This window comes from Halichondria panicea, chromosome 6, assembly GCF_963675165.1.
Source record: "Halichondria panicea chromosome 6, odHalPani1.1, whole genome shotgun sequence".
Classification (NCBI taxonomy): Eukaryota; Metazoa; Porifera; class Demospongiae; order Suberitida; family Halichondriidae; genus Halichondria; species Halichondria panicea.
Window position 1 is genome coordinate 6,754,929 of NC_087382.1, and position 24,216 is coordinate 6,779,144.

The 24,216-nt window shown below is 40.2% G+C and overlaps 1 protein-coding gene and 1 long non-coding RNA gene across 5 annotated transcripts; one reads left to right on the forward strand and one right to left on the reverse strand.

The window, feature by feature from the left end:
• The first annotated feature begins 2,371 nt into the window (after window positions 1–2,371).
• On the forward strand, window positions 2,372–7,408 carry LOC135337556 (G2/M phase-specific E3 ubiquitin-protein ligase-like). Of its 3 annotated transcripts, none has more exons than XM_064533486.1 (10): window positions 2,372–3,923; window positions 4,457–5,004; window positions 5,052–5,134; window positions 5,391–5,441; window positions 5,528–5,603; window positions 5,658–5,690; window positions 5,771–5,887; window positions 5,938–6,421; window positions 6,475–6,878; window positions 6,966–7,408. In XM_064533486.1, exons 3-9 carry the CDS (start codon window positions 5,110–5,112, stop codon window positions 6,766–6,768), a joined length of 1,080 nt encoding a protein of 359 aa, XP_064389556.1. In that variant the 5' UTR covers window positions 2,372–3,923; window positions 4,457–5,004; window positions 5,052–5,109; the 3' UTR covers window positions 6,769–6,878; window positions 6,966–7,408. The 3 variants fall into 3 exon arrangements, with proteins under 3 accessions (XP_064389556.1, XP_064389555.1, XP_064389557.1); XM_064533485.1 differs by having other exon boundaries at window positions 2,372–3,767; XM_064533487.1 differs by lacking the exon at window positions 5,391–5,441 and having other exon boundaries at window positions 2,372–3,767.
• Window positions 7,409–7,431: 23 nt separating this feature from the next.
• On the reverse strand, window positions 7,432–14,485 carry LOC135337557 (uncharacterized). Of its 2 annotated transcripts, XR_010395174.1 has the most exons (5): window positions 12,845–14,485; window positions 11,895–12,793; window positions 10,344–11,757; window positions 9,395–10,275; window positions 7,432–7,830 (listed from the first exon to the last, which is right to left on the reverse strand). It is a non-coding gene; the product is annotated as an uncharacterized LOC135337557 (long non-coding RNA). The 2 variants fall into 2 exon arrangements; XR_010395173.1 differs by having other exon boundaries at window positions 9,395–11,757.
• Window positions 14,486–24,216: the final 9,731 nt, after the last annotated feature.

The following is a 24,216-nucleotide window of genomic DNA, read 5'->3' on the forward strand; positions in this document are numbered from 1 at the left end:
ACTCCAAGCCCACTTCTAATGCCTCCCATACCCACACTCTCTGTTCAGGAACCTCTGTTCTGAATAATATTGCCTTCTCAGATACTGAAGTATACACAGCCCTCTCAAGTTTGGATCCCTTCAAAGCCTCAGTTCCCTTCAAAGCCTCAGTTCCCTGACTGTATAGGTCCTAGGATACTAAAAACATGTTCCCTTGCTCTTTACCCAGTGGTACATCATCTGTTTAAAATGAGCCTGGCTAGCTGCAAGCTCCCAAAGGAGTGGAAATTACACTGTATTATCCCAATATTTAAGTCTGGGGACAAAAGCCTTATTTCAAACTACAGACCGATTTCCCTTCTATGCTCGATCTCTAAAGTTCTTGAAAGGATTGTGTATGATAAGGTGTTTGGGTTCATCAGTTACAATTGAACTACAATCGGACCTTGATATGCTGAATGATTGGAGCAACAAATGGAACCTTTCTTTTAATTCGCAAAAATGTGTGTTGTTGAAATTCTATGAACTCATCTTACTTCCTTTCGGGGAGGCAGATCTCACCAAAGGAGAGTCACAGAGACCTAGGGATAATACTGCAACAGGATCTGGGCTGGCACAAGCATTATGACAGCATTTCTGCTAAGGCATACGAACGTGCAAGAGCTTGCATGTTCTTGCAAAGTATATACTTGCAAGATCTTGCAGAAGAACGTGTAATTCTTGCATGAATTGCACAAAATGCACGGCATATGTCCATATTCTTGCATTTTCTTGCATGATTATCAATCTTGTAACTTGCAAGTCTTCTTGCAAGATCGTATAATCATGCAAGAAGTAAGCATCTTGCATGATGATCTTGCAAGTCTTGGCATGCAGGTATTATTATTAGTATTATCTTGCAAGATGTGCTGCATGTAGTATAAGGTATCATTGTGATTATATTTTCTTTATTGCAAGATGGTGATCTCTTGCAATTTCTTGCAATTTCTTGCAATCCACTTCTTGACAATCCCTGTAAGGGTTGCAAGGAGCTGACCAGATTGCAAGATCTTGGATCAGATTGCAAGTTCTTGCAAAGTCTTGCACGTTCGTTTTACCTGGGGAGGTTTACTCCGCCGTACTTTCTCATCTTCCAACTCAGTATATACCAAGAAAAAGCTATATACCTGTCATTGCTCACAACTTTGGAGACCAATGCTGGTGAAAGATACTGAAGCTCTGGAGCGTATTCAGAAGAGACACCGTCAAACACCGTCATTTCTATTTTAACCGTCTGCCCAGACTGTGGAACTGCCTACCGACACTGATTAAGCGATTTCTATGGTCCCACTTTGTAACTCATTTCGACCCCTACAACATATGTTCCTTTCATTTTCTCTGTCCCTGCAGTAGATGCTCCACAATGCATATGATTAGTGTTCATTTGTGAATCACTTGTTCTCTATAATCTGTCTCACACGGCAATCTGACTAGTTTTCAGATTAGCCTTCAGCTGTCCACTCATCCTGTTTTTTTTTTTTGTAATTACCTGTATTATTATTATTATTAAGATAGACACGTCACTTACATTCTAGCCAATAGACTAGCGTTTCTCCTCACTGGTGTTAAGGATGGCTCAGCCACATGGCATCATATCTTTGTGATTGTGATATATTAATGGATGAAATTTAGTAGGAATGTAGTTTTGTACGAAATGTACACGTTTAAAATGTTTGGAGGTCATGTGACCTTCAGCGATGTCGTTACAGTGTGATTAAGAATAAGAAGATAAAGGAAGATTAGAAACAAGTGTAGCCACACCACCAAATTTTTTTATGAAGTACAACTCAGTTTTACCATTTTTGTGGTGCCTGGTGCCCGGAATCAGGAAAACTGTCGCATTTTCTATTTAATGCCCTCTACTTAAATATGCGTATTTCAATTTTCCGCTTCACCGAAAATGATAGACATCATATCCGGGCGCCATAAAAATGGTAAAATTGAGTTGCACTTCACAAAAAAATTTGGGGGTGTGGCTGCACTTGTTTGTATTCCGGAAATTGTAAAGTTGTAATTTCACTGTAGCTCCACCCCTGAAAGATCCTTAACAACACTGAGTCAGGCCCCCCAGGCCCCCCAGGGGGAACCATCAATATAAATGTTATCCACGAAGTTTCCTGGGCCCTCCATGATGTGATCACCCATCCAATCAGGCCTGCTACTACTAAGCACAATGGCAGTGATACCAGTACTAAATTAGATACCAGTACTAAATTAAAGGAGGAAAGTAGGGTCAACAGAAGCCATACCAAGTCCGATCACCATAGGTTAGCAATTAAAAATTTGCTTAAAATTTCATGTGAAATTTGTGTTTATATAAATTCAATATCAATCTCAAAAGTGAACATACATTATAATAAATAATAAATACAATTACAATTAATTCATTCTATGGTACAAGAGGCCAGGGGATGAGGTACTCCTGGGTATCTTGGATAGTAGTGACAGTGAGTAGGACTTCTCAGACCCATAAGATGGTGGTGGTACCATGGCAGATAGTAGTGACGATTGTTTCACAGACCTGCATGAGGAAGAAAGAGTATTACCAACCAAGCAGATCAACTCTAGAATCAATGGTTCTTACACACAAGTAGCACAGAACCTGACAAACACCAGCCAACAAGCCAGCCATAAAGAATTGAATTTTATATGTAACCTATGTAACCTTTGGGGTGGTGCCTAAAAGATCAAAAGATTATCAATACACACACTAAATTGAATAATAACATTCAGCCACATACCGTTAGCGCGAAATTTTCGAGGCACTTATATTTCGTGGATTGGCCGCACAATGTTCGCGGAATGACTGCTTACCGGAAGCCACGCCTTTAAATATTTGCATGATAGCAGGTAATTTTTCGTAGACTTAATTTTCGTGTAGAATTCTAACCCACGAAATCCGCGAAAATTAAGCCCCCGAAAATTTCGCACCATACGGTAATTATAACAGACAGCACACTAAAAATTGGGTAGATACATGTAACACAGCACTAACTCACAAGCCAACAAACCTAAAGAAGTATACTGAGAACATGAGAACAGCCATACACAAAGTACAGTACATCTCATACAAGGCAAACTTACATGTAATGGCACTGCAATTTTATGATCCTACAACAAACTGGGAGTTCATGCATAACAAGATTCATAACTTGGGCACAGAAGAATTACAATGCATATCACAGGCAAACACACAAGCCAACTAATGACAAATTACAGGGGCGTACACAGGGTGGTGCTTAGGTATGGAGGGCCGTTCGTGACAAAAATGGGTACTACATGTACATGTCGATTTCAAAACGCGAGTAGGAAAGACGCGTTCTCTAACGCGTATAGGGAACACAACACGTTTTGCCTACACACGTCTAGTAGACGCGTGTTGCCTACACACGTCTAGTAAACACGTATAATTATGCTACACACGTCTAGTAACCGCGTGCTAGGAAACGCGTGTTGCCTACACACGTCTTATAGCTACGTTGCCTAGTGCCTACACAAGTTTAGTTGAAAAACCACATAGAGTTGCATGACCATGTGCTAATCACATGACCATACTTGTATAGTCACGTGACATTTGTGAGCCATGTGGTATTAATTATTTTTTGGAAACTGATAATAGCTGTTTAGTATGTCTCAAGACACTGATCAAAAGAAAGTTGATGAGGCTGTTCGGCTTCTAGTGTCCTTGCAAAAGGACAGTGTAGCAGGCCCTTCAAGGTCAAGAACAAATTAACCATCTGGGCACAATGGTGAGTTCAACTACCATTACTTTATACATTCTAATTACAGCACCACAAAAAATAATTTTACACTTGTGCTCATTGAAAAAAGAATTAAATATCGAAGTTGGTGCTTCAATTAGAGCGGCGCATAGTAAAAGAGCAAGTTTGGACACTTTCTACATGGTAGTTTAGTAGAGAAGCTATAGGATCTGTAGGTACAGCTTTATATAATGGCTACTGAAAATTAAGCAGCGTTACCAGGTTCTTGCATCACCCCTAGCATCACCCCTAAGTTATTTATTCACTGTATTTATGACTGCAATCCATGTATCTTCCTATAATAATTGTTGCCTCCTCTATTTAAATCATTGTAATTCTAATTAGCTTAGCACCAGAAAATAATAATTCAGAACAGAAAAAGAATTATAATAAAAATTATTATTTCTAGGTTGGTGCGGTAATACGATAAAACCTCAATTTAAGGCGACACAAAGTAGAGTTTTACGTAAAACTCTACACAAAAAAATTAATTTATATGGTGCTATAATTATGGGCAAAATGTTCAAGTGTCGCATATTTAGAGGGTCGCCTTAAATCGAGGTTTTACGTAACCACCCCCACCCTGTACTGTTTCTATAGGTACGTAGTGAGCAAAAGTAGCTTTTTGACAGATGCTGTAGTTATGTGTTTGATAATTATTTTGTTCACCCCAATAGATAAAGTTGTGTTGGAGCTTCAAGAAAAAGCTGTCCAGGCGCTGAAGAGTCTGAAGAGTCTCAAGAGTGTTAAGGAAGAGCAGCGCTTCAACTTCTCACCTTATATGAAAGATAGCAGGAAACGCTCGGCTCTGTGTGGAAGTTCTAGCACCCCCAAAAAGCCCAAGAAGAGTGTGAGCTGGACACATATATTTTTTTGTCTTGCGAAATGTGACCAAGCCAAAGTTCCTGGAACCATGTGGGAACGCGAACAGCTTCTAGATGCTGGGTTAGGCGAGCAAAAATTGACCTTCAATGATTTGGAATGCACTGCAGAAGAGTACAAAAAAGTGCTAGTTCGCCATTTTCCGAAACTTAGTGATTCGGGCGGATATGAGTTGATGCGTTGCTGTCCCAACAGTCGCAATCTGGAATGTATTTCCTCAACTGATTTGAAATCACCTCAATCTACACAAGAACGCGTTGGCAGATCAAAGGTTTATGTTCGCCCTATTCAAAGAGATCTCGATGTGACACCACTTGAGAATGAAGAAAGTCTAGAAAGCAAGGTGAGAAAAGTCAGTATTGTCTTTGTAACTTTTCAATTTGGGTATAGGTACTGGAGAAATGCCTAACTTGTGGCAAATGTGTTAACTTGTCTAACCTGAGACAACATGTGGCTGGATGCAAGGGAAGCCCGTGAGTTTAATTATTTTTATTGTCTTTGAGCAAAGCGAGTCCGTACCTAGTCTTCACGTTGCAATTCTGTCTGTATGTATATATGTCATGGACCGGCACGATAATTTAGTTCAGACTACTCGGTTATTTGTTGTTTTATAGCTGTGCGCCCAGTTCTTTTGGCATAATGAGTTGGAATCATAGATCTATAACAATTCGCGCACGCTCGCCCATCACAATGCTGTATATTCTCTTAGTAATACTTATTCTGGTTCAGGATTGTTTATGGTGGCGGGGATGGCCCACTGTCAGTACATTCATCTGGAAGGTACATGTATTTGTTACCCAAAATACATCTTCAGTTGATGGTCTGCACATTCACTGTTTTGTGTTTGCTATTAATTTTGTCCTCAGTGAAACTGAAAGTGAAGGAGGATTGCCATACGTATTCATACGTATTCATACCAGGACTGAAAGGGAAAAATCCAAGGTTAATGTGTTATATTTTGACTCGTCAGTAATTTAAAATGTAACTTCCATGTAGGGACGGCGAAGGTCAAAGTACATCTGGATACCAGTAAGTTGTGACTGTATTATAGCTGTGAACCCATTCTCTAACTATGAATGATGCATTTACACTATACTATGCAATTGTAGAAACTACCTTTCTTTGTTGGACGAGCCATCAAGCGATCTTTCGGAAGATGATGCTGACCTGCAAGCAGCAATTTCTGCAAGCCTACAACATAAAACGACATTGACGTTACCTGATGAGTAAGTGCATTTATAATAATAAAAATATACCCTATGTTGAATTCTGGTAGGCTTGTTGCTGAGAGTATTGAAAAGATTTTGAAGGATCACTCTACCAAACACATTTCAAGTGACCTGTCATCTCAAATAACTGTAAGAAGAACGCACATTTGGGAAGACTCCCTGAGATTATTTCGCCGGATTGATGCTAGCAAAACGCTAAGAGTTACCTTTCTAGGAGAAGCAGGAGTGGATGATGGAGGGCCACGTCGAGAGTACCTCAGGCTGAGGCTGTTGATGTCAGCGATCAACAATCAGGGTCATTTGTTAACTGGTCCACCTTCTAGCAAAGTACCACTACACAATACCCTAGCATTGAGTAACGGTTGCTTCTACAAAATCGGTGTCTTCATTGTGCTGTCACTTTCGCAAGGAGGGCCTGGGCCTACATTTTTCTCATCTTGCGTTGTAGACTATCTGTTTGGAGGAACAGCAGCTGTTAAAGCATGCATTGATGACATCCCAGACAAGGAGGTTTGTGAGAAGTTGCATAAGGTAATATTTTTGTCATTAATAAAATAGTTTTAAAACATGTTAAACCCATGCAGCTTGAGAGTGCTTCTACCAACGAAGAGTTGCAAGATCTTCTTAATAGCGAGCAATTTTCTTTCCGCTTTGATTGCGGAGTGTGTCAGCCGGCATCCTCCATTAACATCAACGACAAGCAACACCTTGTTTCAAGCATTGCACTACACTACTGCATCTATGCATGTAAAGCTGAACTGGATGAAATCAGACGTGGCTTAGTCTCCCTTGGGTTTGTAGGCCTGATGACCCAGTATCCGTGCTTGATGTCTCTCTTTAAAGCCAGTTCACAAAAGCTCACAAAAGCTTACAGCTGATATTTTGCAGAATATGTTTTCACATACATTTAGCCTCGCTGGCTCAAATTCCCGTGCCAAAGAGCAACAAATTATGATGCATATTCTGGAGCTACTGCATGATGTCGAAGGTATGTATGGTATAATAATTATGGTACGGGTTTTTGTATTATACATGCATAGCAATAATTAAGAATTTTATGCATGCGTGCATGCAGATGGGAAGTGAGAAGTCGATGTTTTGGACGATGGTAATCGTGAGATTATTCCAATTTCCTTGGAGGATATCCTCGTTTTTGCGACTGGTGCAGCAAGTGTTCCTCCTATGGGGTTTTCAGAACGGCCTCGCATTGTTTTTAAAGAAGACAGTGCAAGTGATCTTCCAACTGCCAGCACATGCTCTAACACATTGTATGTTCCTACAGTGCACCACAATAGTTACGATAAGTTTAAATACAAATTTGTTTTTGGTGTTACTGGTGCTGTTGGCTTTGGAACAGTGTAAACTGATAATCGAATCGAACTGAGAATCAAATTGAACTGAGAATATGAAGTTGATCCCGCAAGAACATAATTATATAACTATTAGAAGTTGTGATGCGGACGTAATCATTTATTTGTTTTAATTATTGGCTTTTATAACTATTGCCTTTAAGTATTATTATTCTGATGCTAATTTTAATGATGCTTGGGTCAAATTAAAGTACTGCTTGCTAATAATAGGCATGGACTATGTAGATATAATAATAATTATTGTGAAATGATACAAATTAAATCCCTAATAAAAAATTATACATAATAATAACTGTGCATGCAATGGAGACTGACCGCATAAGCCATAACAATCCATAACTAAATAATTTACATGTAAGAGAATGTATTCACAAACGCACGAACAAGTACATATTTTTGATCAATGTTGCTCATAATTATGTATACTGTGTCTGGAGAAATTTCTCTTTGTAAGACTTCGTACAAACATTGAGGTAAATGATTATTGACCGCTGTTACTGTAACTTGATCCACTGACTGGGAAGTAGGTGCAGGCCCAGTCCAGTCTACACCATACCACTGCAATTCTTCCTATAGAAAATGCTTGTAGTAATATACTGCAATCTGATTGGTCACTGAGAGGTCCATTATTTCACTTATAGACCTGTCACTGTCAGAGGTCTTCTAATTAGGTCTATTACTGATTAGCCTACAGGCTATGGAGGGTGATTAGTGCCAAAATGTTTGAATGGATACCCAAATAATGTGAATCCCAAATGTAATTTCTTAGTACCCTGAAAATCAAATTTGTTGGTGCAAAGTTTAAAGTGTAAAGTTACTTGTGCTTTATTAAGAATACTTTGTGGATACTGAATGGTGCATACTGAATGGTGCATAGAGAATTAAAAGGTCTTGCCCCCATGCATGCAGACTACATCAATTTGTTCAGTGATTGTCTTATCATGCATGTTCAATGCACATGTTACATATTTTGTCCATGGAGCACTGCAGCCACAAGTTATCTGTACACTCTCTGCAGTTGGGCAACGTGGCTATCTACATGTACCTCCAAAAAATCAATACTTCTGCCATCTCTATAAACACATAGCTAAGTCACTGACGACTCTTTCAGTGCATGCATGCATGGCGTAGGATGGCAGGGCTCTAGTTTTTTGAATGCAAAAAAAGTACGCTTACATCAGGGGCGTAGCTACCATTGTTTCCTGGTTGCCCAGAAACCCCCCCAGGAGCTGCTGAGAAAATTGGGCAGGGCTCCCCAATAATTGAAAATCAAGCAGCCCTGCCCATCTTTTCATGCACGTGGCTGCAAATCATGTAGAGATAGCACCGTGAATCGTTTCACTTTGGCTAGCTTTGTCTCAGCTGGCTAGCTAGCTACCTCAAACAAAGAAGACCAAGACTTAAGTTCTAGTATCAATCCTGCATGCTCCAGTATTCTCAGACTCAGCTCTAAGCACAACTTTATTCGATATTCAGGAAGGACAAGTTTAGAACAATCTCAGCCACATGAAACCTCTCAGGTAAATGTAATGGTGCTCAGCTAGACTAACAATACACAATTGACACCTGCCTTTTAGAATGTCTATAGCTAGCTAGACTAGCTAGTCTAGCTAGCTTATCACAAACATGTAAAAAAAGTCATTACAAACAATTAGCAGTAGGTGTAACCAGTAGGTGTGCCCCAATCAAGAGGGTGTGGTACCGGAAGTGGGCGTGGCTAAAATTTCCCGGCGCTACTGCGCCGCTGGTTTTTCAAAGGAAACCCCTATGTCAAAAGTCTGGCTACGCCCCTGTACATCTACATATAGTGCAGCTTGATGATCTCTACTTAATAGCGTATAAAGAGATGGGGAGGCTCCAGCCCCCCCCATTCCTACGCCACTGTCTTTGTAAAAAGAATTGATGCACCATCCATGAAGTATTCTTATTCTTATCAATTAAAGCATAAATGCTTTACACTTCCAATTTTGCACCGCTGATTTGATTTTTAACTTAAAATAATTATTTGGGTACATACTTAGAAATTACATTCGGGTATTGGCAAAATTATTTAGGTGCCTCGGGCCTTTGGGTCTCAAACCCACCTTGGACTCAGCATATAACTATAGAAGTATAGATGTATAAGCATACTCACTTGGTTTATAGGGTCCATCAAACTTTGTATAACAGCCTGTTCTGCAGTGGTACACATTCCTAAAACCCATAATTGATGTGGTGTCTTGTTTCGTTCAGTGCTAAGAGGATGATGTTTCCAAGAGTTACTAAATTCGTACATCTGCCGATTCAGTAAGGGTATGGCACAATAATGTAGGGAAAACAGTAGGGAAAACAGGTCATTGTCAATATTGAGTAGCCCTGCATTTTCCAGTTCACAGAATAAAGTATAGAAAGATGCTATGCACCCCAGAATGTTTCAATCCTTTGATTGTGGACGCTTCTGCCAGTAATCATGCTTCCTCTTCCTGGTCCTCTACATGGATGATTGAGCATATACTCTGAAATGCCAACATTTTCACCACCCTTGTCACTTCTCACCCTTGATGGCAATCCATATGTATCGACACCCTCAAGAAAAGACGATAACACTGTTGTGGCTCTGTTGTTGTTGGCAGCTTTTAGGTATACAATAAGTCTTGAATACCTGTCGATTCCTCCATGGATAACAATCTTCCAGTTTATTAGTTTATGATATCCATCAACATGCCATAGACTGTTCGGGCCTATCACTGAATATTGGCGCCGATGTAAGGTTTTCCGAAGCCTATTCGCTACTCCAGTGGGATCCACACGAATAAGGCTGTCCCTTGCTCTTTGTCTTGGTATCCGAATATGAAGTGATCGTAAGTGGCCAATAAGAATTCTGTAACCACTCATTGGATGGCACTGAACAAACTCTGACACAATAACATCTAGGTCGATATCACTAACAATAGAATGAAGAGAATTTGCTAATCCAAATTCTTGAATACGTCTATAAATAGTTCGTGGTGAGCACTGTAGCATCTTTGAAATATCCTGTACAGAAAAATGGCTATTCAACAGCTGTATAAGCTGATCTTCAGTTATTACCATCTTAGGCCTACCTCTACGGCTATCTCTGTCTCGGTTTCTAGCCAGCACCCTCTCAAGCCAACTTTCCAACTGTTCAATAATGTCAGACAAATGAGCAATGACGATTCTCACGGCTTGTGCCAACCTTGAGGCACCATTTAACAAAATAACCCCTTCCAGCAATACACAGTATGTTGTTAGCGACTCACAAGCTATCAGTAAACCCTCTAGCACATCTTCTTCTTGGAAATTAGCAACATAAAACTGATGCAAAATGAAATGTCTTCTAAAATGGCAACACATAGGTCAATATGTTGAGAGTTTCTGCTTCTGCCATGTTTTCTATGTACCTCTATAATTAATTATGCCACTGTAAATACTTAGTGGAAACCACGCCCCTTTCTTTGGGAAATAGGACTGTAAGAAAGGGGTGTGGTTTCCGTTTGTGGTTTCCGTTTATGTACAACCTCTAGACGCGTGTAGCCTATATAGCCTATACGTGTTTAGAAAACGCGTGTAGCCTATACGTAACGCGTGTAGCCTATACGTAACGCGTGTAGCCTATACGTGTTTAGAAAACGCGTGTAGCCTATACGTGTTTAGAAAACGCGTGTAGCCTATACGTGTTTAGAAAACGCGTGTAGGCAAAAGTAGCTAGACGTGCGTAGGCAACACGTGTTTCCTATATAGACGTGTTCTCTGAACGTGTTTTCCCTACTCGCGTTCCCTATACGCGTTCTCGTGTCTTCCCTACTCGCGTTCCCTATACGCGTTCTCTGAACGTGTCTTCCCTACTCGCGTTCCCTATACGCGTCTTCCCTACTCGCGTTCCCTATACGCGTTCTCTGAACGTGTCTTCCCTACTTGCGTTTTGAAATCAACATGTACATGTAGTACCCATTTTTGTCACAAATGGCCCTCCATACTTAGGGTGCTCCAGCACCCCCATCCAGGCTCTGGTGCTCTAGCACCCTATCCAGACTCAGAGAAGCTCAGGTAGATAGTTCAACCATCACTGGCTGGCTAGAAGGAAGCTACACTTACTGCAGCTATCTACAGCTTAATAGTGATAGTTACAATAAGTGAAATCCAGCTAGCTAGCCTAAAAAACTTACTTTTCTTCCATCCTTTAATACTGGGATATCCAATAAAGAGTGGGGAGGGGCTCAATAATAAGGCTAGGTAGCAGGAAGTGGTTTGCTGTATCAAACATGCCTCACAACATGCAGCACAACAAGGTTCTTGGATCCAGGTACATGAGGTACATGAATGTATAGTATAATTATATAATTAAGCCTACATGTATGTACAATAAATTATAATAATAATCAATGTTTGCAATGTAAACTACAAAGTCTCTTTTCCTCAACATCAAGGTACGTACTGGTGGTCATACTTTGTACGCTGCCTGTCACCTCCTGGTAAGCTGATCAATCTTTTAGTGGCCTGAAAAGAAAAGAATCAAGACTGTCGTCAGATCAAGCAAAGGAACGAACAAAGGAACAAACGTTTATCATCACTTAATAACTTCTACATTTACACAGAGACTAGACATGACATGATTGCATTGACATTTGACATACCTTAAGAAGAGTGCCATCCCAGGCGAATTGAGCTTCTGGTCGTAAACATTCTTGACTTGCTGATGGCACTGTCAGTACTGTGGCTGTGCACCATCTAGAAAACAGTGGGCGTTGCCGACAAAACGGGCGTGGTCTAAATTTTGCGGCGCGCAATGAGCACCCCCATTGACTGAATCCCCCTGAATTATGACCTAATCCTAGCATAACACAATTTGGGAAGAAAATGTCCTTACACAAGTAAACAGTACACTCATAAGCCCAACAAGCCTTTGCTTTCCCCTGAAAAGGTCAAAACATTTTTATGCAATCAACCTCTGTACATGTACTGTACATGTACACAGTGAGTGAGCCTAATGTAATTGAGTAGTAGCCTAATTGAATTGTAACCTTGGAAGCAAGCAGAAACTTCACACAAGCCTAGGCATAAGAATTAACTGTAAATTGTTAGCAGTATAAAGTATCATGCCACAGGCTAGCCTCGATCCCAGGCCGAGTTTTCGCTTTTATAACGGTTAGGCGAACAACTGGGCCTGGTACTAGTTGTCTGCGCATGCGTCAAATTTTCATTGTATATTTGTGGTCGGCAAAAATATTTAATAAATCAATAATGGAAATTTGTACACAGAAAATGCAGAGTGAGTACACAAAAGATGCACATAGGGAGCTGCTTCACAAAGGCCTGGGGAGTTGCCAGTTGTGCTGCAGCACAATTACAGTGACCCAGTGACCCAGGGCAACTTCAGGATGATTGAATGCCTTCAAATTACGTTTCAAAAAGATTTAGCAGGCTGCTGGACTTCTCTGATTCTAGGCCCCAACTCGTAACTCATTGCTTGAGAAAACGTAGATTCTCTTGATGTCTCTGAGCTACCCAGCAACGCTCGAATGAGCAGGTCATACTGTGAGTATAGGACAATATTAAAAGAAACCAAAGACGGTTAAACCCTTACCTCAAACTGTCCAGTCTCGTCCGTTAGTATAGCCAAGAGGAGCACTGTTGGGATAGCTGGATATTAGCCATTGCTCCTGTACAGAGAAGTAGACATTTTAAATACGTGTAGATCTATACATATTAAATTTCTCGGTTATAGTGTCATTGTCGACGAGCTGATGATGGCAGCACCAAGTTCTCTAGCTCACACTCTTCACTTAATCCACCATATTAATGATGAAACTATAGTCTACCTACATTCTTGCCAAACATGAACAAGACTTGATAGCATAGCCGGCCATAGGGCCCACACAAAAATATCTGACCTTAACAAGCTTGACAAAGCTTTATACCTCTTCCCTTGTTGTTCAGTCTTCAGAATAAGCTTCAGAGAAGAGAGAAGCTTCAGCTAAGAGCCATTCCAATCGATTCCAATAATGATAAAACGGGAACTGACTTCTAGTACACGATAGTACACGAATATAAATGTCACGAAAGTGAACGAGAATATCCATTCGTCAGAATCTGACGAACGACTGACGCATGCGCAGACAACTAGTACCAGGCCCAGTTGTTCGCCTAACCGTTATAAAAGCGAAAACTCGGCCTGGGATCGAGGCTAGCCACAGGCACACACAGGCGGGCACGCAAACACACACACACACACACACACACACGCACGCACATGTGGGCACCAATAGTGAATACACACACATGTGCACACAAATACACACACACATACAGACACACACACACACACATACACTCGCGTTGGAACACATAATTATACAGACACGCACGCGCACATAAAGATACACACACTCTTTGACTGTTCAGATAGAACTACAAGGTAGCTTGAAGAGAACTGTTACTCTTTCTTTGCCACACTGAAACAAATAAATTGAATATCAAACACTGTACACTACACCCTAAAAACACTACACTCTAAAAACAGGCTCTAAACTAACTCAGCTTCTACACAAGTATACTCATAAGCTCAGAGGCTTATGAAGGCTTATACTAGCTTATACTAGCTACATAATGCTTGCTATAGATCCCTTGCTCTGGCCCTTGGCTGGTTGACTGTTTCGTTGGAAACCAGGAGATCCTGATACTGTAGACTACTTTGCTAAGAAGTTGAATAAAGAAAACTGTCACTGTTTCCAAGTTATGCATCTTTCTTTGGTAGATGTGAATGCTGAAAAAGAGAAAATAATTTGCGTTGTAGACTACACTCTAAAAACAGGCTCTAAACTCACGAAGCTACTCTCCAGTATATTTCACACAGCTATCTAGGTAGGTGGACAAGCATATTAAATCAGCTCAAAAGGCGCTGAACTAGGAAAATGATGATCGCTGTACACACACAGAGCTTACTTGTGAAATGATCCTTCGCTGGGGGTATACTCCTCCGTTTGAAACTTAGAGATCCTGGCAGAGTAGCTATTCTAGACTAGTTTGCAACAAAGTTGCCTGCAGAAAACTGCTACTGCTTCTTAGCTACGCAGCTGATAATGTAAAATTAATTAGATTTTGGTTCCGCGGTGGGCGGTACTTTGGTTAAGCTGTATGAAGGACAGAGACACGGCTCCATACAAGTGAGGGATCTTTTATAAGACTGATACATTTATAAGACTGATACATTACACAGATAATAAGTACAAGTACAAGCTTATAACAAGCTTACCATTCGAGCGACGGGACCTCTTTATTTCTTCGAAGATCCTTCCTAGGTGCCAAGCAATCCAGCTACATAGCTATACTATACTAGCTAGCTAGAGAGTCCTAGAACGCCTAGCCTTCATCTAACTAACTTGTCTTCTCCAGAACATCTTTTACGAAGCTTTATGAGTATACGGAAGTGCCCGGAAGGCAATAATTGAACTTCAATTATTCATGACGTTTGAGCGTCATTTACTCGAGGGCGTTGCAATACCTTCGTAGCGTTCCCTTCGTAGCGTTGCCTCGAACATATCTCTGGATAGAAAATAGCTCGATATCTTGGTATCATTTTGAAGCTTAGAACTCTGGTATACCCGCGTTAAGGGGTGTTTTCCTAGGTTTTCCTAGGCCCTGTCACGATGGACAAAGATGTAATGAAACACGTTATACAGAGGTTTTCAGGTTGGTTGACTATAGTGACTGTGAAATAAATAGAGCATGCGCAATGCACAATAGCTATAGACTCCGCCCAGCTACTTCAATCAATAAACTCGCAAAATTCAAAAACTAAGATGCCGATTCCATACTCGTTGGACCTTCGTTGGAGAGTAATTTGGCTCTATCTTGCTCATCACTCATCACTTGAATTGTAAAGACATATCACACCAAGTCAGCCTTTCTGAGAGCACTGTCTATAGATATATTAATGCTTTTGAGCAAACTGGTGATGTAGCGCCAAGAGTTTCAACACATGGTCCTCAGAAACTACTCGGAGATTTTGAACAGCTTGTACTTCTACGAATCATTTTGGAGAACACTGGCATATACTTACATGAAATTCAAGCAAAACTTGTTACAATGTTTGGCGTTACTGTAAGTGTTGCAACCATCTGTCGAACACTGAAGTTCATGAACTGTACACGGCAAGTTATTCAACACATTCATATACGGCGTAATGATGAATTACGTGCTAAGTTTATGGCTGAAGTTACAACCTATGATCCAAGAATGCTCATATGGCTAGATGAGACAGGGTGTGATAGAAGAAATTGTGTACGAAAATGGGCATACAGTATAAGAGGTATGACGCCCAGAGACCATAGGCTGCTAGCACGTGGAACACGCTACTCAGCAATTCCTGTACTGTCCCTTGATGGAATACATGATGTATGCTTCTTTGAAGGGACTGTGGATGGTGGAAGGTTTGAGCAGTTTTTGAGAGATTGTGTTCTTCCAATTCTAAATCCATTCAATTGGGTAAATCCCCATTCAGTTGTGATTATGGACAATGCCTCCATACACCATGTGGAGGGTGTTATGGATTTAATTGAAAACCACCAAGAAGGAGCACGACTGCTTTTTCTCCCTCCATACTCACCTGATTTGAATCCTTGCGAAGAGGTTTTCAGTCAAGTGAAATCAATTATGAAGCAAAATGATGGAGTATTTCAATCATGCAGTGCCTCAAGAGTACTCTTAAGTATGGCATTTAGTATGGTAACCAAACAAGACTGCCTTTCTTATATCTCTCATAGTGGATACATTGACTAAAACATTATCACAACGTATAATAATAACTATGCACAGCACACCAAAAATTGTCAGTTTAATCAATATTATGTCACTTTAGTTGTTGAAGTAACTTCATGATTGTACCCTTCTCTTCACAATATTCCTCGTCAGTCAACACCCCACTTTGCTTTAGATTTTGTAGTTCATTCAACTGCCTGTATAGCTTCGACCTACTTTCTATAACTTTTGCTGGGCTATTGCTTGAAATATGTGTCTGGTAGGAGACAAAGCTGTAGCAATCACAGTTGCCGCATCAGAGAGAGCCCGAGCAACTGGCACATTTCGAGATGGAGTGCTGCTGCCAGCACGAGTGAACATTGTGGTGTTAGGCGGATTGTCCATACTACAATACATACCACTTGCTACCATTTCGGCCCATATACGAAATTGCATAGGTGTATAATCACTAAGGTGCTTTTCTTTCAATGAGTCGACCAGTTGCTGAACTTTCTGTTCCTTGTCAGCCTTGTCAGGTACTTTTTTCTTTGTATTAACCACAGATACGCCATCACTTCGAGGACGCTTGCGACTCTCTTTGGTGTTGCTTAAGCCATCACACCACAGCATTACTTTGCCTTTACTTTTTGCAATACAGGACCACACCTCCTCCAGATCACGCCTATTTCTAATCCGCACAACACTTGAACCCTCCACATATCCAACATCGAAGTCACTATCAACAATGTCATCAGTTAACTGTCTCTTAATGGCATCTTTTAAGTCCTCACATGTGAGAATTGTAGTAATAATTATGAGAATTGTAGTAATATCTAAATCACGAAGAGTGAACATCTTTCCAGAGCTTATAGGCCCATCTTTTGATGCAACTTTCACCAAAACTTTGGATAGAAGTGGGGAAGCTCCTTGTAATGTTGTATTGAGTTTTGCAGTAGGAACATTATTTGGCATTGAATATGTACCTTTACTTAATGGTGTAATTAACACGCACCCACCACCGTTCTTTGATACTTGTTTCTGTGATCCACTATTAATAGTCACTCGGCGCCCAGTGGCAGCTACAGCAAGCGAAAGTGAACATAAAGGCTGTCCTGGTTCCATGATCAGATGATCTTCTAGCATGTGCTTGCAGCTGTGCTGACACAGCAAACCAGAGTACATAGTTCAATGTTTTGCGCAAGCGCACATGATAGTTTCTCAAGGAACCTGAAAACCTCTGTACTCCAACATCAACGCCGATGTTGAAGATGTGCAACGAATCCATGTGCGACGATTTAACTTGTTTTCGGACGCTCTTCGTCAGTTCTCTAGAAGCAGCTTTGACACTACTAAAATGCTGCGTGTCAGATTCTTAGGAGAGCCAGGATCAGGGCCCTTTTTAGTGGATCACTGTTCAGTGGGTTTCCTAGCTACCCAGACATAACATCAAGGCTGTTTCTGACAACACGTTCTTCTACATCGGAAAAATGGAGCATTGTTCAGACTGGTGAGGTGCCATCATGCTTCTCTAAAGCGTGTGCTGATTACATTGCGTACGGTCGCCTGGAAGACATTCCAGAGCAAGAAGTAATAGAATGCCTGGAAAAGGTGTGTTGCACTTAAAAAATGTTGCTGGTGGTCAGTCACCTATTCGTTTTTTCCATAGGTACAGTCTGCTGCAGTCATTTAGTTTTAGGTTTCGTTTTTCGGATCAATTTGGAAGTAAATTTGGAAGACAAGGAAGATATCACTCGTTGCTACATTACGTACACTTTCAAGTACACGCAGAGCTTGATCAGCTACGTAAAGGAAAGGAATATGTTTGCTGCGTCAGAGGACTTTGAAGTGACACCTGCTTACTTGTGTGATTCTATATCGATAGATTATTCACACAATGGTTCTGATATTGGTGAAGTAATTCTGCAAGGTCGCCTTTTACACATGGGAATTAAGGTGACCCGAAGTCAACTGCGTTCATCTATTCACAGAATTGATCACTCAAATACAGTAGCTAGGCGCTCTCGGGTGATCAATCAACGAGTGTATTCTGTGCCCTATCCCAATGCTGTATGGCATATAATAAAATGACACGGTGGCGTTTGGTAGTCCATGCTGGTGTAGATGGTTTTACACGGCTCTACTACAGTGCTTGATGCATGAGAAACTACATATGGTGAAACTACATATGGTACACCAGATTGCTACACCAGATTACTACACCAGATTAGGTAAGGTCTGATCACGGCGGTGAAAATGTTTTGGTGTGGAGACACATGTTAGAAAGACATGACAATTAGAAAGACATGACAACACATACAGTGTTATAACTGGACGATCACCCATAACGAAAGGGTTGAAAAAATGTGGCGTGATATTACTAGATGTGCTTCAAGCACTTTTATCAGATTATTCTCTGCACTTGAAGCAGATGGTGTTCTAGACCCAGTGAATGAAGTTGATATATTCTGTCTTCATTTTGTGTAAATCTCTCCAAGATTTTCAGGGAAGCGGAATTGCCACCAACTTTCAAGTGAAGGAAATATGTCAACTGTTTGTGGACCGCAGACAATTCAGTCACACAACAGAATCATATGCTATTTCTAGTGTATTACCATCGAATCCAATCCAACAACTGTGGACTCTAACAAGTTCAAACCGTGCTGTCAGCTTGTTGCCGGTTTGAATACTACAATTGCGAAGGCAAGATTGTGTTAAACTAGTTGGACAACATTTACGTAATGGTTACGATTACTGTTACTGTAAAAATGATGTATGAAATTATTATTATTGTTGTTTTTTACCATATTGATAATGAACAAATGGCTAATCTAATATGATATTCAAATAGTACCAATGGTTCGGTGGAACGCAAAGTGATAAATGTGATGAAAATGATGATCGATGATCGACTGCTCAAATAGTTCCAAACCTACCAATGGTTCGGTGGTGATAAATGTGAGATAAATATGAAAAACAACAATGATGATCGACACTGAACTGCTCAAATAGTTCCAAACCCGTAAGATCCCTTGATACAGAAGGTCTGAAACTGTAACAATGCCATCTTCCTTGGAAACATCAGTGATACGTCACATGTGGACACAGTGGGCAAACAGTCAACATCTGTAAATCTGATGGTGGGCGTTTTTGGAAGGTTTTTGGAAGTCCTGTTGCAGGAACTTTTGACGAGCCACTCATAAACATCATCACATCCGCCAAGCGTACTACCGAAGATGTACTCGTTCCAATTATACATGATGGTCATCCAGATCTGAAGGGGCAATATCAGAGTACGAATCCGAGTCAATACCGAAGCAGAGTACTTCTTCTATAGACACTCCAATCGTTTAGTTCTTTCAGTCGTAGCAACTCTTCTTTGCACATCTTCTTTGCACACGTCAATGCATGGCCTTCCGCATATGTGACAGACTCTGGGAAAAAGCAGGCTCTGGGAAAAAGGCCATATTGGAGCAGGCTACAATTGTTGAGATTTAAATACCAGATGATAGAGCAAAGAATTGCCTATGCATATGCTTAGTTTGCACATACCTCTCTTTTCATGCCTGAGTTATGCACAAGTTCTGAAATAGCGGTATTGAGAAACGCCCACTTAAAGATTGCTAAATTGGGAAATTTCGGTGGAACGCGTTGGATTCAGAGCACAAGACTCTAGATAACTATAAGCTAATTATGAGATTATACACTGCAGTCCATAAATCTGGCCATTGCTCAATACCAATATCTGCTCCAATATGGCCTTTTTCCCAGAGCCTGTCATAATATTATTATTAATAATATTATTATGGTTATAGAAAGGGCTCAATTATTTCGGGGTCTGGGTCTCGACTATACATGGACATTTCCCTACATAATTATATATAATTATATAGACACGATTGTGTATTTTGTTTGGCACAATTATACACTATTATTACTGTGGGTCCCAAACGTAATTAAAAAGTGGCCGTAATTATTAGAGAATTATTTGCCCACATGTTTACCTGCTCCAGGAGTAGCAACTTGGGATTGACTGGTAGAGGAGAGGGCGAGCTTGTACAATACTTGGACTTGGACTGTTGGCAGCCATTTTCTTTCCTTGCCATGTGCCACTGGGCATGCCCAGTCTCGTATGCAGCATGACGTATTAATTCATTATAGTACGAGCACATAGTATGCACATGTTGTACATAGTATGCATGATATATATAGTACGCTGTACATAGTATATTATATAGTATATATATAATTATAGTATGTACATGATATATATAGTATGCAGTATGCATGTATGCATGATATATATGTATGCATGATATATATAGTATGTACATGATATACAATAATATATAGTACACTGTAAAAACAAGTGGGTCTGACACACGTGTCATTTGATTGTCCCTCCAAATGACATGCTACACGTGTGTCAAATTGAAGGTGTGTCGATTTGACCCACTTCTAGCGTGTCATTTTGACACGTGTTATTAATCCCAATTAACGCCATTTCAATCTCATAAAACAATTTACAATAACAAAAAAGTTACAATAACAAAAAATTAATAATGACGAGTCTATAGCATAATTATAGTAACTGAAAATGAAACAGAAGTGCTCAGAAGTGTTTGCAAAACTTGCGTGCATCCTTATGAGTCTTTACTACAGTCCTTTGAACTTGTACTTCATAGCTCTTGTGCTTCATAGCTAAAATAATGGTGAAAAAAATATTATAAGTTGTGAACGCATTGTATGAAATTACATACCTATTTCGGACCAGTAAAGATTCAGACAGCGAAGGCCTACCTGCAAAGATGAGCTACAATAATAGTGCCTTGACAACGGCTAGAAAAAATAATCAGACTGCACAAAGTTTGAGGATAGTGTTAAGAGGGCCTACATGTAGAATAATAGCATACAAATCCAATGTGTGTATGTGTTGTGGTGATAAAACTTGTATGACTGTCTAGGTTGTATGACTGTCTAGGAAAGGTACCTTTAATCGAAGGAGTCTGCCATTGTGGGACGCATCAGCCAAAAAAACAAGTAGAGTCTATCAATTCTACAATAATTAGTCTTTTTAATAGACCTACCACATTAGATTGACAAGTTTAGTTTATTAGCCTTCATTACATTGTAAAGCATTACAAAGTTTAATATTCTAGGTAGGTATATATATGCATACAATAGCTCACGTCCAGTTTGGGGAGGGACGTCCTTTCCCCACAATATAAATACATACGCATACAGATCCTCAACCTTACACCATGACTCTTTTATACTTACAAGAACAAACGAACAAAGTAGAAAACGGTTGTGTTAGCCTACTAAACTAAAGATTAATAAAACAGTACCAAATAAAATTATAGTACCTTAGTACTCTATGCCCTCAATCGAGCTTGGCTCACTTATCATGCTCTTGATCTTGGCAAAGAAAATAGCTGCTATTATTGTAGGTGAGAACTAGAGTAGAGACCAAGCCCTTTACATAGCATAGTCTCATAGAAAGGGCGTGGTCTTCAGTAGAAAGTGCTGATTTTACTAGGCCTTGAATCGAGGCTAGGCTGACACGTTCTTAGCCTCGAGACCACGCCGATTGAAATAAGACGTGGTCTCGAGGCTTCAAACATCAATGTCTACGATTGAGAGGTCGATAATAGACTAAATCATCACACAGGTTGCATGTAGATCGAATATCAATTGGCGCGGCATATCAAAAATGTATATGGGCGGCCCACTTTTGGATCCTAACGATCTTGGCCTATCCATTGTCGATATTTTTCGATCATCAAAAATGTATGACCGCACCCACTTTTGGATCGATTATGTACTTACGATCTTGGCCTATCCATTGTCGATATTTTTCAATCATCAAAAATGTATGACTGCGCCCACTTTTGGATCGATTATGTACTCACGATCTTGGCCTATCAATCGTCGATATTTTTGTCCACTTTGGCGCTTTATAGCTATGGCTAGGTTGTTTACTTGTGCCGATGGGCTAGCACAGCTTGAGGACAGCAATGGCGGGCGATGTCTCCTCTGGTGATGACAGTGCCTATGAAGGAGAGGGGATAGTAGGATACCTCCCAAAGGCTACCAGCTTTATGCCAGACGCTGATGAACTGTCTGGGACTGAGGACATGCATGACATGGCTAGTGCTATGGACCAGGACCAGGACGGTGAAAGACCAGGAGAGTAAAATAGAATTAGCAGTAATGAACAGTCTTTATGTGAGCTTGTAGATCGTTCACCAATATAGTAATACATGTACGTATTGTACTTCAAATTGATATATCTTAGCACTGTTACATTCATATGATGTGAAAATCAAGCTTAGTCAAGCCTTTATGCATTCTATTGGTATATGGTTGCTAGGCTGCTCTGGAAACCGACATTTCACTTCCCTGTTAATTAAGAATCCGACTTCAAATTGATTACAATATGTGACAGGGCCCCGCCTAGGAAAACCCCCCTTAACGCGGCACTAATTAAATTAAGCTATAAAATAACACCGTGTACTACATTTGGGTCTCTACGAAGCTTTAAACAGGTCAAGCGCGGACGTTGAAGAAGATAATAAGATGGCTAGTGGAAATCAACAAATCGGTCAATAACTCAAGAAGTATGATATTCCCACTTCCAATATATAGCTGAAGCAATAAAATAACACCGTGTACTACTACTGTGACCATTCATTTACAATAGATGCAATTCATATGTCAGTTCTTACCCCACAAATAAAAAGAAGAAGCTAAGTGTTGTAAAATCTTCAAATTTTGTGTGCTACCAAGAGTGAACTCTACCAAGAGTGAACATGACTTCTAGCTAGTAATAATGTTTCATTTTGTACCTAGCCATGCCTCAAGACAAATTTTAGGGCTATTCATACATTTACTTACCTAGTATCCTCTCATTTGCTTCTTTTCAAAAGCTTCTCTTGACCTCAAAACCAGTAAAATCACACCTCAAGGTGTCTATTGGTTGCTGAACGCACTGTCCCAGAGGCCTCACATGGCAAGCATAAGCTCACGTGATCCCGTTTCCAATCCCTCTCCTCTACTATCTATGCCAGTACTTACAATCATCAAGAGGAGCCAGGTATATTATAGCTCCACTAAACATAATTTAGCAACAGAAATAGATTAGAAAGAGCAGCTATCTAGCTAGCTAGCTTGGCGTAGATCCACTCTTGTTTCTACGTATCCCGTGCCTCCATAACAACCTACAGATAAGTAGTAAGTTAAGATAGACACAATATCAATGTCACTTACATTCTAGCCAATAGACTAGCATTTCTCAGGCCTATCACCTTCTCAGGCCTATCACCACCTGGGGGAACCATCAATATACGGAACCATCAATATACGACAATTCCACGCAGTTTCCTGGGCCGTCCATGATGTGATCCATGATGTGATCACCCACTCAGGTGTATTAAGGCACGTCCAGAATCGAGAAGGGCCAACATCACATACATCGAAAAGTATTCAATATTAAACATAATTATAAATTTTATATATTGTTTTGTCATAATTATTTAAGAATCCTTAATCAAAGATAAAGATCACGTGACTATCATGTGACCAATTAACATGAAATTTTGTTGTAATATTAAATTGTATAAAAACTATTTGCTAATGAAATCCAGCTGCGCAAAATCAGATTCACAGGTAACCACAGTTTACACCAAGAACATGCCAACATTTACCTTTATTTTCGCTTATCTCTCCCCCTAACTTGTTTGATCCGCTTCATCCTGTCTTGCGCAGAAGGAAACAAGTACTCTACTACCTAATAATAGTCCTGTTGAAGGCCTTGAAGAGATAGTAGGCAGCTCACAACAAATAGTTTTTACTCGATATAATAGAACTAGCTAGCTACAGATAATTAGACCTAGTACCTTAGTACGTCAAGTGGCCTGAGCCCCACCCTTGCTCAGAGTTTGCCACCCACGCACATACAAGGCACCTGTAGCTATAAATTGTCCGAGTGTTTGGCTTCAGTGCAAGGATTGTTTGAGAGTGAGTTCAACATTGCATTGTAATTAGCAGGCCTAAATGAGCACTTCATAATTATGTCGATATGAATATACATGACTTAGTATAAGCAACACAAACTAATAATTAAACAACACTTATAATAATAATAAATTATACTGCTTAGGTGTTATCTTCAGCGAAATGACCACCACCCTGCACTTCAAGGTTAACTGTGGCTTTGCTCGT

What these genes read in the sequence shown, in the direction of transcription:
- LOC135337556 (XM_064533486.1), top strand. Translation starts at nt 5,110, where the DNA reads ATGTGGCTGGATGCAAGGGAAGCCC. An exon ending in GCTGGATGCAAGGGAAGCCC is followed by an intron (nt 5,135 to 5,390) that starts GTGAGTTTAATT and finishes ATTCTGGTTCAG; the next exon opens with GATTGTTTATGGTGGCGGGG. An exon ending in CTGAAAGGGAAAAATCCAAG is followed by an intron (nt 5,604 to 5,657) that starts GTTAATGTGTTA and finishes ACTTCCATGTAG; the next exon opens with GGACGGCGAAGGTCAAAGTA.